The sequence below is a fragment of the Mirounga leonina genome, unplaced genomic scaffold (genome assembly GCF_011800145.1).
Source record: "Mirounga leonina isolate KUSES-001 unplaced genomic scaffold, KU_Mleo_1.0 Mir_171, whole genome shotgun sequence".
In the NCBI taxonomy this organism is placed as follows: Eukaryota; Metazoa; Chordata; class Mammalia; order Carnivora; family Phocidae; genus Mirounga; species Mirounga leonina.
In genome coordinates, this window is record NW_023270436.1 from 9,202,338 (window position 1) to 9,218,205 (window position 15,868).

Consider the following 15,868-nt stretch of genomic DNA (forward strand, 5'->3'; position numbering starts at 1 on the left):
CAGTCGTTAAGCGTCTGCCTTCGGCTCAGGTCATGATCCCAAGGTCCTGGGATCGAGCTCTGCATCAGGCTCCCTGCTCCGCGGGAGGCCTGCTTCTCCGAACTCTCCCACTCCCCCTGCTTGTGTTCCCTCTCTCACTGTGTCTCTCTCTGTCAAATATATAAAATCTTTAAAAAAATAAATAAATAAAATAAAATAAAAGACCATTAGTTCCTTTGTACGTTTTCTCCTAAACTGACTCCTGTTAGTTTAGAGAAATTGGAAAGGACGAAAACAAGTATCAAAAGGAACCAAACTGTATATGTTTTGCTCATTGAAGATACTTAGGCCAAATGCACTTAAATCAAGATGAAAACCAAGTAACCCCAAAAAGCTCTTTACAATTGCTATACACAAATGTTACAATGGTTTAAATCAGTGCTTTTTAAAACCTTTCTATGAGCCCACAATAAGAAACATTCAATATAAGTATACACACACAATTGACGCCAAGAGCTTCACAACATTATTAAATATGGCAATGCGCTGATATTTTATACCCATCCTATCCTGTTTCATAAAAATGCCAGCTGCACTCTACCAAACTCATTTCACGATCCACAGCTGGAAAAATACTGATTTACATGGAGCTCCAGGTCCAATGAGAAAAGATGGCTCTTTAGGGGAATTCACTTGTCCTGACTGCCTGCTCTATGTTCTTCCTACAAAGTCCCACTAAAACAAGAACCTTCGAGTGGGCATGAGCTTCCAGAACAGACTCTCACACGCTATAGTAATCGCACTACCTAAGGCATGGTGGGGAGTAGGGGCAGGAACCGTATTGTAACAAGTCCACAATGAGGCCCACGAACAAGAATTTCTGTTAGTGAAACCCATGGTCTATTACTGTTTCTCCCTGCACATGGTCTCCTGCTGGAGGTGCCAATGGACAGAGGACTGATCAAAAGGAGGACAGTGGCAGGAACAAAAAGCCTGCATCATCCATTAACTTATGGATAAGCAATATTTGATATTAGAAAACAAAACCTTTTCAAGCCCTTCCAGCTTTTATGTAGGGCTGCCCTTGCCTCCATCTTACCCCTATGTAAAAGGAAACACAAGTTTCAGTGTTTGGCTTTCCTGCCCCTTGACTTATTTTTCATGGGTATTTGTTAGGGAATGCAGATAATCCTAAAGAATCTGAAAAGGCGGAGAGGACCCTAAGCTTAGCTCTCAAGGGTCTGCGTGAAGCACTTTAGGTATAACCCCTGTGCAAAAACCCATTACTGAGGCTGCGCAGAGTTGCCAATGTTCCTCCCGGAGACTTCATAACTTGACAGGAAGTGGCAGCGACTCGTGCTCTGCCTCCTGAGTGCTGTGGGAGGCACGTCCTTCCCATACGTACTCCAATTAAGCCCTATGCAGAACTAGTCCATCAAGCGACCCTGAGTGCCTCTGGAAAGGCACTTTCATCACTTGGAACATTCTTCTATCAACTACATCAAGAACTTTTAACTAAAGATCATGTTAAAGCTGGTGTTAAGCCTTATTTTTAAAGGCCTGATTTCTCCTCATTTGTAGGCATATCCAGAAACTGGGGCCAAAGGGCCTGGCCAATGTGTAAGCCTGACCCTGCTTAATTCCAGGGTAATCCTAGCTACCGCACCGATGAGACCCAAGCCTGGCTCTGCAGTCCTTATCTGAAGGTCTAGTTATTGCCGGGGACTCACAAAGTTACTAAAATAATCATTAAAAAAAAATTTAAAAGCCTGTATTTAATACTAAGAGGATCAGTGAATTACGAACACTGTCCCTAGAACCTGAGAAAGGTTCTTGGAGCTCCCATTATACACGAACCCTCGGGAGCTCACTAGTTTCCAGACTCCCTACTTTGGAACTGGCAGGGTTCCTTGCACGTGCAGGAGACAATGGGAAAAGCAAGCAAATGAAGCTCTGTGCCCTCCATCTGGGTTTCCACCAAAATCACAGTGCTTTTCTCTTTCACCTGTTGGAGTAGTGAGTTGGCATCTTCTTTAAAGGATTTTGTTAAAATCCAAAAACCTCGGGGCACCTGGGTGGCTCAGTCGTTAAGCATCTGCCTTTGGCTCAGGTCATGATCCTAGGGTCCTGGGATCGAGCCCCGCCCGCATCACGCTCCCTGCTCGGCAGGAAGCCTGCGTCTCCCTCTCCCCTGCTTGTGTTCCCTCTCTTGCTGTGTCTCTCTGTCAGATAAATAAATAAAATCTTTAAAAAAAAAAAAAAATCCAAAAACCTCTGCCCTGGATAAACAAGGAACCACGGGAATCACTGAAGCTCTAGCACCTCTGCCTTCGTTTCTTCTCTGCAATTTCGAAGAGCTCGGCACCATCTTGCTGCCGCAGAAGCCCACACGTAGCTCCTCAAAGCAGCTGTTCCCAAGCTGACAAACCAACTGGCTGACTCAAATTACAGGCCCTCGTGTGCATACTTCTATTTTTTTTAATGGAATTGCACAAGGCACTAGAAAACCTGATCGAAGTTAACAAACAAATCTCTCCCCAATCGAAAATACCAAAATACTCATGTCTTTAAATCCAAGTTTTCTTTTTTTAGGGTATATAGCAGACATTTCATTTCTTCCTCATATATTTAGTGTAATATCGAGCTCAGCATACAATTTTAATCCGCTCGTCTTGATTTACTGACCCTAGGTGAGAATATAGGTTGGCTTCCCTCCCCTTCTTAAATAATGCTCAGTTGGCTGCATTTGCAACAGCATGTTTTCGTCTCTTCCTTCTCCTCTTTTTGACTAATTTCATTCTTATTGTGGTCTAGAATTTCTTGTTGCCTGATACTGCCTTCAGGGGCTAAGTCTGTAATATAATGATGATTCATGTTTTTAACCACTTCTCTCTGGAATTCTGATCTAAAGTTAGATTACTGGGGTGAGCCAACTGATTCCAAATTCTTGTTTTCTTTCTTCTCTCTGTGCACTGCATCTCCCCCCACCCCCCAACCCCGCCCCGGCTTTACTGAGATATAACTGACATATAACAAAGATTTCTTTTTAGAGGCAAAAACAATTCTCTATCTCTGTATCAGACTAAAGAAGATTTCGCATTCCTCTTTTCTTGTATCCTGCCTTCTCCCACCCCAACATCAGATAGCCCTGCCATGTGGCACGTCAGCAGCACCAAACCAAAAACTTACTTCCTCTGCTGTGTCCTTCTCTATCCGAACTATCTTGTTTTCCCAGTAGATTCGCTGAGATTCCAGCTGGCTTGTTAGTAAATACGAATACTAGAAACAGAGAACAGACACCAAAACATAAACCACTGTAGTTTCTTAAATTCAATTAAAACCCGACTTTTAATCACCTACAGAAGAGTAGGTGTAACCATCAGAATGTGTATTATCTCTTGGTTACACTCTCTCAACAAACCAGGGGAATACAGAGATGTCAATTACACTCCTGTCCTGGGGCTTACCATCTAGTCTGGACAAGCAAGCAGAGAAATGTACATTAACAAAGAAGCTTCTGGGGGCGCCTGGGTGGCTCAGTCGTTAAGTGTCTGCCTTCGGCTCAGGTCATGATCCCGGGGTCTTGGAATCGAGCCCCGCGTTGGGCTCCCTGCTTGGCGGGAAGCCTGCTTCTCCCTCTCCCACTCCCCCTGCTTGTGTTCCCTCTCTTCCTGTGTCTCTCTCTGTCAAATAAATAAAATCTTTAAAAAACAAACAAACAAAAAAACAAATAAGTTTCTGTTCAAGCTACCTTTAAGAACCACAGGTTTTTAAATCAAAGTATAATTCAAATCAGCTCACCCCCCTTCAGGAAGCTGTCCCTGTCCTTCCCAGCCTTGGATTAAGTGGTCCTCTCAGCTCATTAACAGCACTTAATCACCAGGTCTCCCTGACTAGACCACCAGCTCGTTGAAAGTGAGGGTTCTACCTTTATTTCCGTGGCCCCAGTGCCTGGCACATGCTGGACGTCAAGAAATGTTTGCTACCTGACTGCATGAATGAAGGAACAGTGCCTTGTAACTACAGAGAAAGGACAGATGGCTTACAGCAGTAGGGTCTGGCAAGACTTCTGAGAGAAGGAGAGATTTGGGAGTGCTTTCAACAGATAGAAAGGGACAGGTAAAGACAGATCTGATTCCAGAGAACTACTGGACCCAGATGTGAGCTGTGGATATTCAGGATCTCTTCAAGATGAAGGAGTCACATCAATGAGGCAAGGGTGCATGGTATGGACAGATGGAGTCTTTTTTTTTTTAAAGATTTTATTTACTCATTTGACAGAAAGAGACAGCAAGAGAGGAACACAAGCAGGGGGAGTGGGAGAGGGAGAAGCAGGCTTCCCGCCGAGCAGGGAGCCTGATGCAGGGCTCCATCCCAGGACCCTGGGATCATGACCTGAGCCGAAGGCAGACGCCCAACGACTGAGCCACCCAGGAGCCCCGGACAGATGGAGTCTTATGGAAGGCTCTGGGGTATTATATTGAGAAATGTGGGCCGTGGAGTGGCAACATCACATCTGCATTTCAGAAAGACCATTCTAAGAGACTGAAAGAGACCTGAGTGTGTTTGTAAACTAGAGAAGAGAATGAAGGTGCAAGAGAGAGAAAGGCCAGATGGGGGAAAGTGTGTGGGCCACTGGAATGGGCACAGGGACTGATCAGTGCTGCACTCCCAGCACCTCCAGGAAGACTGGCCGACAGACAGCAGCCCTTGATAAACATTTGTTGAATGAATATATTTAGAGTTAATATGGAAGGGTTGCTTATTCTAGAAACAATGGAGAAGGTTTAAACTTTTTTTCATATTAATACAATTAATAGTAAGAACATCAGCTTTATTTTAGGTCCTTCTACTGAGTCTATTAGACCATAGAAGTCTGGAGATGAGCAAGTTTTCAAATATCCTTCCAAGGTTAAGTTGTTTGTTTTTTTTAAGATTTTACTTATTTATTTGAGAGAGACAGAGAGGGAGAGAGAGAGCACCAGCAGGGGGAGGAGCAGAGGGAAAGGGGGGCAAGCAGACTCCATGCTGAGCGCAGAGCCCGACCTGGGGCTCAATCTCACTCAACCGACTGCTTTCGGCTCAGGTCATGATCCCAGGGTCCTGGGACTGAGCCCTGCATTGGGCCCCTTGCTCAGCAGGGAGTCTGTTTCTCCCTCTCCCTCTGTCGCTCCCCCTGCTTGTGCTTGCTTGTTCTGTCAAATAAATTTTTAAAAATCTTAAAAAAAAATAAATGAAAAACAAAAACAAGACTTGTGTTAAACTTCTCCTTCATTAATGTAAAATTTACAGTACAATAATTTTATAGTAGATGGGATTTATTGCTACAGTGAAAAATCAGATTGTGCTACTTTTGTTGTTTCTTCAACTATAAGCATACCCCCAAATGGCTTTATGTATATAAGCAACAAATTCATAAAATACATACTTTGAGTATGTGAATATCTAATTCATAAAATGTCTTAAGATACAAGAAAGCTTCCCGGACATGGAAGGATGCTACTGGGGTTTCCTCATTCTGAACTGCTCAGTTTCCAAACGCTACTGGAATGCCATCAGGCAGATTCTTAACTTCCAGTTTTACTGCAGCCAGAGGACCACCTTAGTATTGAGCTTGAGAAAATGAGGAACATCACACATTCAAAATAATGAGGCACGGTGAGCCTTAGACTTTCAAAGAAAATAATCAGACAGAATAAAAAAAATATATATATATATTTAAGATTTTTATTTATTTATTTGATAGAGAGAGACAGTGAGAGAGGGAACACAAGCAGGGGGAGTGGGAGAGGGAGAAGCAGACTTCCCGCTGAACAGGGAGCCCGATGTGGGGCTCGATCCCAGGACCCTGGGATCATGACCTGAGCCGAAGACAGATGCTTAACGACTGAGCCACCCAGGCGCCCCCAGAAAAAAAATATTTTAATAATTCTTTGCAGCAATGATAGAACTTTACATAGTTGACATACAGAGTAAATGGCAAAATTAAAAGCCCAAGCCACTTTTTAAATTAGGACAATAAAAAGCAGTAAAAGAAAAGTACTTAGTAATTACTAATAAAGTATCTTACCTCTAACTGTAAGGCATCTATTTTCTCTTCCTGGCAAGTATCACCCTCACATTCATATTGTACTATTTTTCCATCTGTTTTACTTGCAACCAGTCGATGAACATAGTTATCTGAAGAAAAGAATGAACGCATCAAACAAGGCTTGTTTCTTCACAATGGAAAGGGTCTGCATACACTTTTAACTTTGACAAAATTTTTGTTTTTACGTGTTCTAAATTAAATGCTTTGCAATACTTCTGTACAAGTGGGCTAAATCATTTGAATTTAAGCAAGAGTGAGAGGGCAAGTATGGAAGTGTTAACTCTCTTTATAATGTGCAATTCAGGCCATTTGTAGAAAATAGTGCCCTACGGGGCACCATGAGAATTTGAGTTGGCCACAGCTGTCAGGAAGATTTCAAGCTGGGAGAGAAAGTGGAGAGGTTCCGAGGGAGAGAGGTTCATGCAGAATGAATCCAAATTAGAACATGAGAACAGTGTTCACCTCCGGCATAGTCCCAGACTCGATGGTTGGTGAGCTGCATGGCGTACGTGTGCTGCGTTTCCTCGAAGTGCTTATAAGCATGTCGACTTACATACCGTCCACATCCTATGTGGCCGCATATTAAACAAATCCACAGGTTCTGCCACAGAGAAGGTAAGATCTTCATTAGTTATACAAAAACATATGATCTGGCTCACTCAGAGTGGGAAGGTGCCTGACACAGAATGAAACGGAGTTGTTTCTACAGGAGTTTTGAAAAAACATGTTTAAAACCCCAAAAGCAAGGATGCTTTTACGAGTCAATCATTTTCTCGTTCTGGGTTTTAAAAAACTCTAGGTAAACAGTAAGACAAATATTCACAATTTATCAGCAAAAGTCTAGTCCTTTTAAAAAAAAACAAAGAACGGAAAGCAGAGAGTATTTTGCTGAGGAATGTAAAATAATTTATACTTCTTGCCCAACCCTAGACAAAAAGAAAAAAAAAAAATCAGCCTGAAAAGAATCGAAAAGAATTTAAGCCACACGGGGCAGAAGCAAGCCCCAGACCGCGAAAGCTGAGCTCACTCCTCTTTCCCAGCGGCCGCCGGCACTTACTTCCTGCACACCGCACTCGAAGCACTTGTTCTCTTCCACGGGCTCTGGCGTTTGGCAGTACCGGCACACGGGACACCTGTCCGGGACCCCAAGTGAGAATGGAACAGATGAAATACGAGAGATAGCTGTTACAGAACCAAGAGTCAAAACTGCATTTTAAATCTTCAGTCTCTTAACACGCTATGTGTTTATCATAACTAATGATACCATGCGAAGAACACTGGCAAGTTACTCTCAAATGAAATGAAAAAAATACAAAATCTTGATAAAGGAAGAAGAAAAGGAAGGAGTCTTGATCCGCTTCATGCCTTCCTCCATTCTTCTGTCTAAAGCTTAATCAAAGAACTAAATATGTACAAGTTAGAATTAGGGACTTGAGATAAGTTATTAATTCTTTTTTTTTTTTTTTAAAGATTTTATTTATTTATTTGGCAGAGAGACATAGTGAGAGCAGGAACACAAGCAGGGGGAGTGGGAGAGGGAGAAGCAGGCTTCCCGCAGAGCAGGGAGCCCGATGTGGGGCTCGATCCCAGTACCCTGGGATCATGACCTGAGCTGAAGGCAGACGCTTAACGACTGAGTCACCCAGGCGCCCCAATAAGTTATTAATTTTATGTCCAGTTATCCATAAGGTATTTTTACTTCAAAAAATCTACCTTATTTCCCAAAGATCTAAATCACTCAAGACGTACTCTGTCTTCTCTGTGTTGCTCCCAAGAGTTAAAACTAAAATCTGTAATGAATTTCACCAAAAAGAAGTTAATATTGGAACAGACAGGGCCTGTTACCATACAATGAACATGTGGAAGAGGATACCAGTGCCAAGTACTCAAGTGTCATTTTACAAAAAGTCAATTAAAATGGCACTGAAGGCAAACTCACAGAAACAGAGCAGAAAGGCAGATGGGATACCAGGGTCTGGGGGAGGCAGCAATCCGGAGATGTTGGTCAAAGGATACAAGGTTTCAATTATGCAAGATGAATCAATTCTGGAGAACTGGTGTTCATCAGTGTGACTATAGCTGACAATATTATATTGTTTTTGAAATTTGCTTAGAAGAGAGACTTTGGGTGTTCTTACCACACACACACACACACACACAAGGAAAATGGTAAAGGTGTGAGGTAAGATATGTTTATTGACTTGGTTGTGAACATTTCATAATGTGCATGTATAATGAGTCATCAGGTTGTACATTTTAAATATATACAGTATTTTTAAGATTTTATTTTTAAGTAATCTCTACCCCCAATGTGGGTCTCAAACTCATGACCCCGAGATCAAGAGTCGCACACTCTACAGAATGAGCCAGCCAGGCGTCCCTAAATATATACAATTTTTTGGTGATCAATTACACTTCAATAAACCTGGGGGGAAAAGGCCATTAAAAAATCCATTAATGCCTTTCTGTTTTACTCAAGACAAAATAACACTAAGTACCAGTCATGAATATTTCTGTCAGGTGGGCAAAAATGGTAGAAAGTAGGTTATAACTGAAGCTAATTATGAACTGGCACCAAGAAGAAAGAATGCTTAAGACATAACTAATATCCATTTGTTACCCAACTGAGTAAATAAAACCAAGAAAAGAAAATTAGCAGGAAGAACATGAATTTCTTATCACAGATAATATCGAAGAGAAGCCAGACATGCACTCCAATGTCGACAGCAGCATTATCAACAACAGCCAAATTACGGAAGCAGTGTCCATTAAGAGATGAATGGATAAAGAAGATGGGGCATATATATATATACACAACGGAATATTTCTCAGCCATCGAAAAGAATGAAATCTTGCCATTTGCAACAATGTGGATGAAGCTAGTGAGTATAATGCTAAGCAAAATAAGTCAGTTAGAGAAAGACAAATACCATATGACTTCACTCCTATGTGAAATTTAACAAGCAAAGGGAAAAGACAGAGAGCGAGAGACGAACCAAGAAACAGACTCCTAACCACAGAGAACACACTGATGCTAACAGAGGGGAGGGGTGTGGGGGGATGGGTGAACGAGGTGGCGGGATGAAGGAGGACACTTGCTGTGATGAGCACAGGGTGATGTATGGAAGTGCTGAATCCCTATATTGCACACCTGAAACTAATGTGACACTGTATGTTAACTAACTGGAATTTAAATAAAAACTTAAAAAAAAAAGAAGCTGGAAGACAAACGAAGAAACCAGGAATGGCAGCTGTAGTGAGCAGCAAGCCGTCTTGTCGAAGGTACAAACTAGCTCTGTGTCATCCCTTTGGTCTGTGTGGCAGCTGTGGTAGTGGTTGGATAAAAATACATGAATTCTGAAATCTTATTTCCTACATTATGCCAAAAGGATCTTTCTGAAATATAAGTATGATCCTGAGAATAAAAAAAGGAAAAAATTACAAAAATCACCTTATTTATACTATACACATCGTATTCTTTTTTTTTTTAAGATTTTATTTATTTATTTGACAGAGAGAGAGACACAGCGAGAGAGCGAGCACAAGCAGGGGGAGCGGGAGAGGGAGAAGCAGGCTTCCCGCGGAGCAGGGAGCCCGATGCGGGGCTCGATCCCAGGACCCTGGGATCATGACCTGAGCCCAAGGCAGACGCTTAACGACTGAGCCACCCAGGCACCCCTACACATAGTATTCTATGACATACCATCTCACTGATTAAAAGATAATTTACAGTTTATTAAATGCTTCCCTCTCCTTAAAAATAAAGTTTGAGTTGTCATCTTATTTTCTTGAGGAGGTATTTGGGGAAAACTTTCCCAAATGTCCTTCTCTGACATCTCCATGTGTCAAAAAACTACCCTTCAGGACTGCATACCAATGCTGCCTCCCGCCATGCAGCCCTTCTTGACTACCCCCACTGGGGAAGCCATCTCTATTTCCCTCCGGTTTCTACCTTGAATTGTATGCACTTATGTAAGCTCCCTTAGCTGACTGAACTTCCCTGAGGAGGATCTATGTTTGATGCTCTCCCATCAGCACCAGCACTCTACGGTGCGTGTCTTGAGGCTCAAAACATATTTGCTGAAGAAACTATGTGTTTTTGAGGCTAGCCACCACCAGGTTTGTCCATTTAGAGGGTTGAATTCTAGTCCCAGTGCTGGCCTTCTCTGCAGGACAGCTATTTTTTCATTTCTGGGTCTCAGTTACCTCCTCTGTAAAATGAGGAAGCTGGACAATATGGTCCCCTAAACTTCTAACTTTAAAATGCTATGTTTCCGGGGCAGTTAATTTGCCCTGAGAGTAAAACTGGGGTGGTAGGGAACAAAGAAGGGTCCAAAACTTAAGTGGTGTAGCAGGTGGACACAAGATACAGATAAACACTTTACGGAATGCATATACCTTAGTGTGTCTTTCTTCAGGGCAAATTTAAACCTGGACAATTCTTTGAAGAGCCCCCCACATGATACCCCAGAATTGACTGAGGACCCTCTAGAATTGGGGCAAGATTCTTGTCAAGCTAAATAGGCTAGAAAAACCCAGGGTTTACTGATCTGCTCAAGAGTATTTTCTGAGCTCCTACTATGTGCCAGGTCTCCTGCCAAGGGTGAGGGCACAGCAGTGAGCAAGCCAGACAAGGTCCCTGCTCTGTGAAAGCTGGCATTCTTCTGGTCATTTGGGGGTAGACAACAGATTCCTGTGGATGTTCACCTTCCTCATTTCTGGGCTTTGGCATGTGATCTTTCCCTTCCCATGAACACCCCTGCCCTCACACTGCCTTCTCTCAGGTCCCCCTTTCCCTGGCTAATGCCTCCTCATCCTCCTGGAGACTGCACTTCTCAGGCGGCCCTGGCTATCTCAGGGCCCTTGTTCACCAGTCGTAATGCTGCACACTGCCACTCTGTAACCCGTTACGGCCACGACTGCGTATTTATTTGTGTGATTATTTGATTCTGTGTCTTCCTCTCTGTAGTGGGAGACCCAAGTCAGCGTCTTGATTTACTTTTCTAGCTAAGTCCTACAGCACAGTTTACAAAGGGAGGAACAACCCTTGATTTAAAAAAACAAAAACCAAGGTACAGCTTACACCTCGGTCCTTGCCTGTGCAATGCCGCTGTACACATAAGGCCTCCACTGCAGTGGGAAACAGGACAGTGTAGGCATACGGGTGCTTCATGCCTACTGGCTGCTATTACTACCGGCCACTGAGTCATCAACAACATGCTAAGTCTGAAATGTTAGACTACCATAGCCCACATGGTAAGAAAGCCAAAGTAAATGGTAAACATCAAGGGCAGGTGATAAATGAGATTTTAGACCTAAATTTCCTTGGGTAGAAGAGCCTCAAAGCTCAGCTTTACCTTTTTTTTTTACCCCCCCCCCCCATTCTCTGGTTCTTGGAAGCAACAATTCATGCTGCTTTTGGAAATCCCACATAGATTCTGAATCAGCATACTAAGAAGGACATGGTCTAAGAATGCTAACTGATTCCCACATGAACTAGTGAAGAAAAATGGAAGACCCTTCCATGTGACCTCTTCACTGTCATGGTGCCCAGGTGCATAAATTCAAGCACTTGGAATGCTTCATTTTTGGTGGTGGCTATTTTTAATTCTGGGAAAGGGTAACAATGGGCTTTGACAGGGTGGGGGTAAGATTAGCTCCTACACTCACGTGGTGTCGTCCCAGCGCTGCAGGCACTGGCTGTGGAAGCTGTGGTTACATAACGTGGTGAGGATGCCATTCACGGACTCGTCCATGCGCTCCAGACACACTGTGCACTTGGGGAGCTCGGTCAGGTCCATCACGGGGAGGCTGGCACCCTACAGGGAAACACTTCACATAAGCTTCACTCTTCACCCACGGTTCTAATATATGTTTTTAACACTAGCTTTCCTGCTGCATTTTGACTCTTGGCAGGATGCTCTCAACATTTTTGATCTGTGCAAATAATTTAAATTGGTAAGATGTTCATCCATACAACAAATATTGACTGAGCACCTTCTATATTCCCAGCGCTGTGCAAGGCACTGGGGATAGGCTGGCGAAGAAGCCAACAAAGATACTTGCCCTCACGGAGCTGATACTCTGGAAGGGGAGACTGCTACCAAAAGCTTAACAGAGAATAAAAAAAAAACCCCCAGAGAATCAAAGCGTTACCAGACTCCTGGCTCTACTTTTAAGGCTCTGTAACTATAACAGAACACAAATGAATAAAAGCAGAACAGGAATGGAACAGAATGATTTTTCCACAGAGTAAGTTAAAACTTAATGCTTCCTATTAAGTGATAATAGTATCAACAACACTGATTTATTCATTCATTTAACACACACTTATTGAGTCCTTACTATGTGTGCCAGACACCGTTCTAGGTGTAGCACAATGGTGAACAAAGCAGATGCGCTAAGTCCGAAACAACTGAGGGCCTTGTCCTCACAGAGCTTATAATCTGCTAGAGAGAGGCAAAAGTCAAATTTTTTAAATTACCAGTGGTCATAAGTGCTATGAAAGAAAAGTATAGGAAGCTATAACAGGGCAGTCAAGAAAGGAACCCCCTGCACCACCCCCGGGACAGTGACGTCTGACTTGAGCCCTGCCAGCTGTAAAATGAGCAGGAATTACTGACGCGAAGGTGGGGAGGTATGCACACAAGGACATGCTGAGAAAAATCACATTTATCTATGGTCCCTGAAGAGTAGCTTTTCACAGGCACTCTTTCAAGAAGCCATGTTCATTTAGAGAAAAGAATCTCTAAAACTGGCACAAAGGAAGCCTGATTTTATCATTTGTCAATTTTTATTTTACCTAATCTAATGATAGAACAATCAAATGAGAACTTATTTCCATCAAGCTGATTTCAAAGCAAAAAGACCTTTAGGTCTACTTTAAAATAAAGAAAATCTTAAAAATATAACAGAGCTGAATCTCCTACTTTATAAAATGATTTAAGTGAACACATTTTGTAGGAAAAGGTCCCACAGAAGGTGGCAAATCAGAGCAATTACAGATTGTTATCCAAACAGAATTAAAAATTAGGACAGGGATTAAGGGTTGATATTTAAAGTAAAAATGCTTCTTTTAGGTTCCAGGCCATGTTTCATGGATCTGGAATAGATGAACACTCAATTTCGATAACACAGATAATTTTTTTTTAATATTTTGGGACACTTTTCAAAAATTGAGATAAAATTCATTTAATATAAAATCTGCCACGTTTAACTATACAATTCAGTGGGTTTTAATATATTCACAAGGTTGTACAACCCTCACCACTAATTCTAGAACATCCCTATCACCCCAAAAAGAAATCTCGTCCTCACTGCAGTCACTCCTCATTCCTCTCGTCCCCCAGCCCCTGGCAACCACTAATCTCCCTTCTGTCTCGATGGATTGGCATACTCTGGACATTTCGACAGATAAATCTTAACATTCAACCTTATGACATTCACAAGAATGATGCACACTTACATCTTCAGATTTCAGTACTTCAGCCCTTTCCACATACACCAGCTGGCAAACATCATCTTCTATGGAGTTGAACTGGCGGCCATTGCACGCCATATAAAAACTATCTGCATCGGCCTAGGTATACCAATGGATAAAAGGAAAAAATTGAGAGAAATATCCTGAAAATATGCTTTTTATTCAAGATGCATAGCTTCAATTATTCTCTTCATCAGCATTTAAAATTTATAATTAGAGGAGAGAAAGCAACTGCCACAAGTACCATCTAGGGAAGCAGGTTCATTAGGTGAGTCAAACTCTGCAAGTCAATATCCTGCATCTCTACAATGTTGCCTGATCCATGACAGTCTCACTTAAACCAGCAGAAGCTGCCCAACTGCAATAAGCTGACAGCCAATATAACTTTAGTATTCAACCAGCAATGGTCATCAGTTCCCTTGATATCAATATTTTTTTCCTCGAATCAGCACTTTCTCAGCAGCTGAAAGCAAACACTTATTTTTGCAAAGCTTAGAACTCAATCATAACGGACAATTGTTAGGGATGATTTCTTTTTAAAAAACATCAGCATCTATGTTAGAGAGAATAATGGACTAGAGGTACTGGTATGGAGTGAAAAGCCAACTCCTTTTCTTCAATAAACCAAATAATAATAATAATATATCACAGATAAGGAGGTTTTAAACAACCTAGTAATATCGAAAGCAAAACCCTTGGCCAAGATCAAGAGGTCCAAGATGAACCAGTCTTTAAAATACTAATGGTCTTGTTCCTTGGGGTAGAAAATAAGAGTCAGGGGAAACAGTCCCCTGTAGATAAAACTGAAAGTTCACCTGTGCATTTGTGAATATGAACGCAAGTAAATCCAACCTTTTAGTACAGCCTTAGTAGAAAGTGTTAACAAAGAGATGATTCCAGTTTTTAAACTTGGCAATTTTGAGGGGCAGCTGGGAGGCCAAGGTTTGTCTAGATTTCACTCCCACATGGACATTAACCCAAACACAGGAAGTTGTGTGCTTTGGCCCTACCAACGTATACAAGCTGCATGGAGGGAGGAAGGGTGTTCTGTAAAAGGAAATGCCACATTATCAACCTCTAGAAGAGTTTCAAGTCCGTACAGGTAAAAAAAAAATAGTCTTGCTTGTCTACCCTCATAGGATTCTGAACCTTACAGCAAAATCTTGTGAGCTTCTCAGTAGCTTTGAATTTCACTCCAATGATATAACTCAAGTGTGGATTCTTGATTATTTATATTTTCTCAATATGACCAAATGAGCTAAGCAGCTGAGGAAAGATGATCAATTCTGAACCCAATTTTGTTTTGTTTTGGAGGGCGGGGGCGGGGGCTTCCTTTTCAGGAAACAACCTGTATTGGGTATAGTGTATTTTAACTTCAAACTGTTAAGAGCCAGTTAATAAATCTCTTTAATACTAAGAGGAGGCAAACTAAATTGGCTTCCCCCATTCTTCAAGAGCAATGTCTTTTTCTTGAAATGCTTTGGGTGAGTAAGCAGCACAGTGAGCAAATGGATTTGTGTACTGAGGAAGTGACCACCCGGAAGGAGGGCCACCAAGAGCTGGCTGCACCTGTGGCAGCTGAGGAGCGGCCGACCCCTCCTCAGACCTCCAGTTCTGTAAATGCTTGCTAAGCAAGCACACTTCCTCAGAGGAAGGGACAAAGTCTGTGATTCTGAGCAGATGACAGAATCTACTCAACACCAGATAAATGGCTCTTTTCTTGGGGGAGTTGTTTATGACAAAGAAATGTATTTTTTGAACACATGGATCTCTGTCTTTAAAATCTCTGTATTGGAAATGTAGCTTGTCTGAATATTTACTGAGCACCCAGCATCTGCCAGGCACTGTGCTATGCGCTAGGACTAGAGGACAGAACAAAATACACATGGTTCCTACTTCAACCCACTATGAAATGCACAAAACAAAAGCCTGAAGCTAACTGCAAAAACACAGAACAGCTCTTTTATTTAAAATGCTTGCATTGTATAGGGCCCAACATTTTAAGAAACACTGGTTTTTTTTTTTTTTGAGTCTTTTGTTCTAATTGTCCTCTTCCCAGGATAAACTCAGAAAAAGAAAAATCCATTATGATCAATGTTCCTTTATTGTCACAGTGATCAACTATAGTGTCAAGAACATGTTTTTACTTCTCAAAAGAGGGTCTCCTGGTCCTAAGCGCGAGTGACTCAAGGAACTACTTGAGTCACTGAACCCCCTCCTCCCTTCTTGTGTCCCGATGAATTATAATTCCTTATCCAAAGACTAAGTTTCCTGAGGGTCACAGTACACCTGTGTAGTATCACATTAGAACACCTACA

The 15,868-nt window shown here is 42.1% G+C and overlaps 1 protein-coding gene across 4 annotated transcripts in view; it reads right to left on the minus strand.

Moving 5' to 3' along the window:
• BRAP (BRCA1 associated protein) overlaps positions 1 to 15,868 on the minus strand; it is a 101,855-nt gene that overhangs the window by 7,350 nt on the left and 78,637 nt on the right. For all 4 annotated transcript variants that reach the window (XM_035017016.1, XM_035017017.1, XM_035017018.1 and 1 more), the window contains 6 exons: positions 13,536 to 13,649; positions 11,741 to 11,889; positions 7,128 to 7,203; positions 6,533 to 6,671; positions 6,050 to 6,159; positions 3,169 to 3,258 (listed from right to left, as the gene is read on the minus strand). In XM_035017016.1, coding sequence (XP_034872907.1) covers positions 3,169 to 3,258; positions 6,050 to 6,159; positions 6,533 to 6,671; positions 7,128 to 7,203; positions 11,741 to 11,889; positions 13,536 to 13,649 — 678 coding nt within the window. The remainder of the gene's footprint in view (positions 1 to 3,168; positions 3,259 to 6,049; positions 6,160 to 6,532; positions 6,672 to 7,127; positions 7,204 to 11,740; positions 11,890 to 13,535; positions 13,650 to 15,868) is intronic.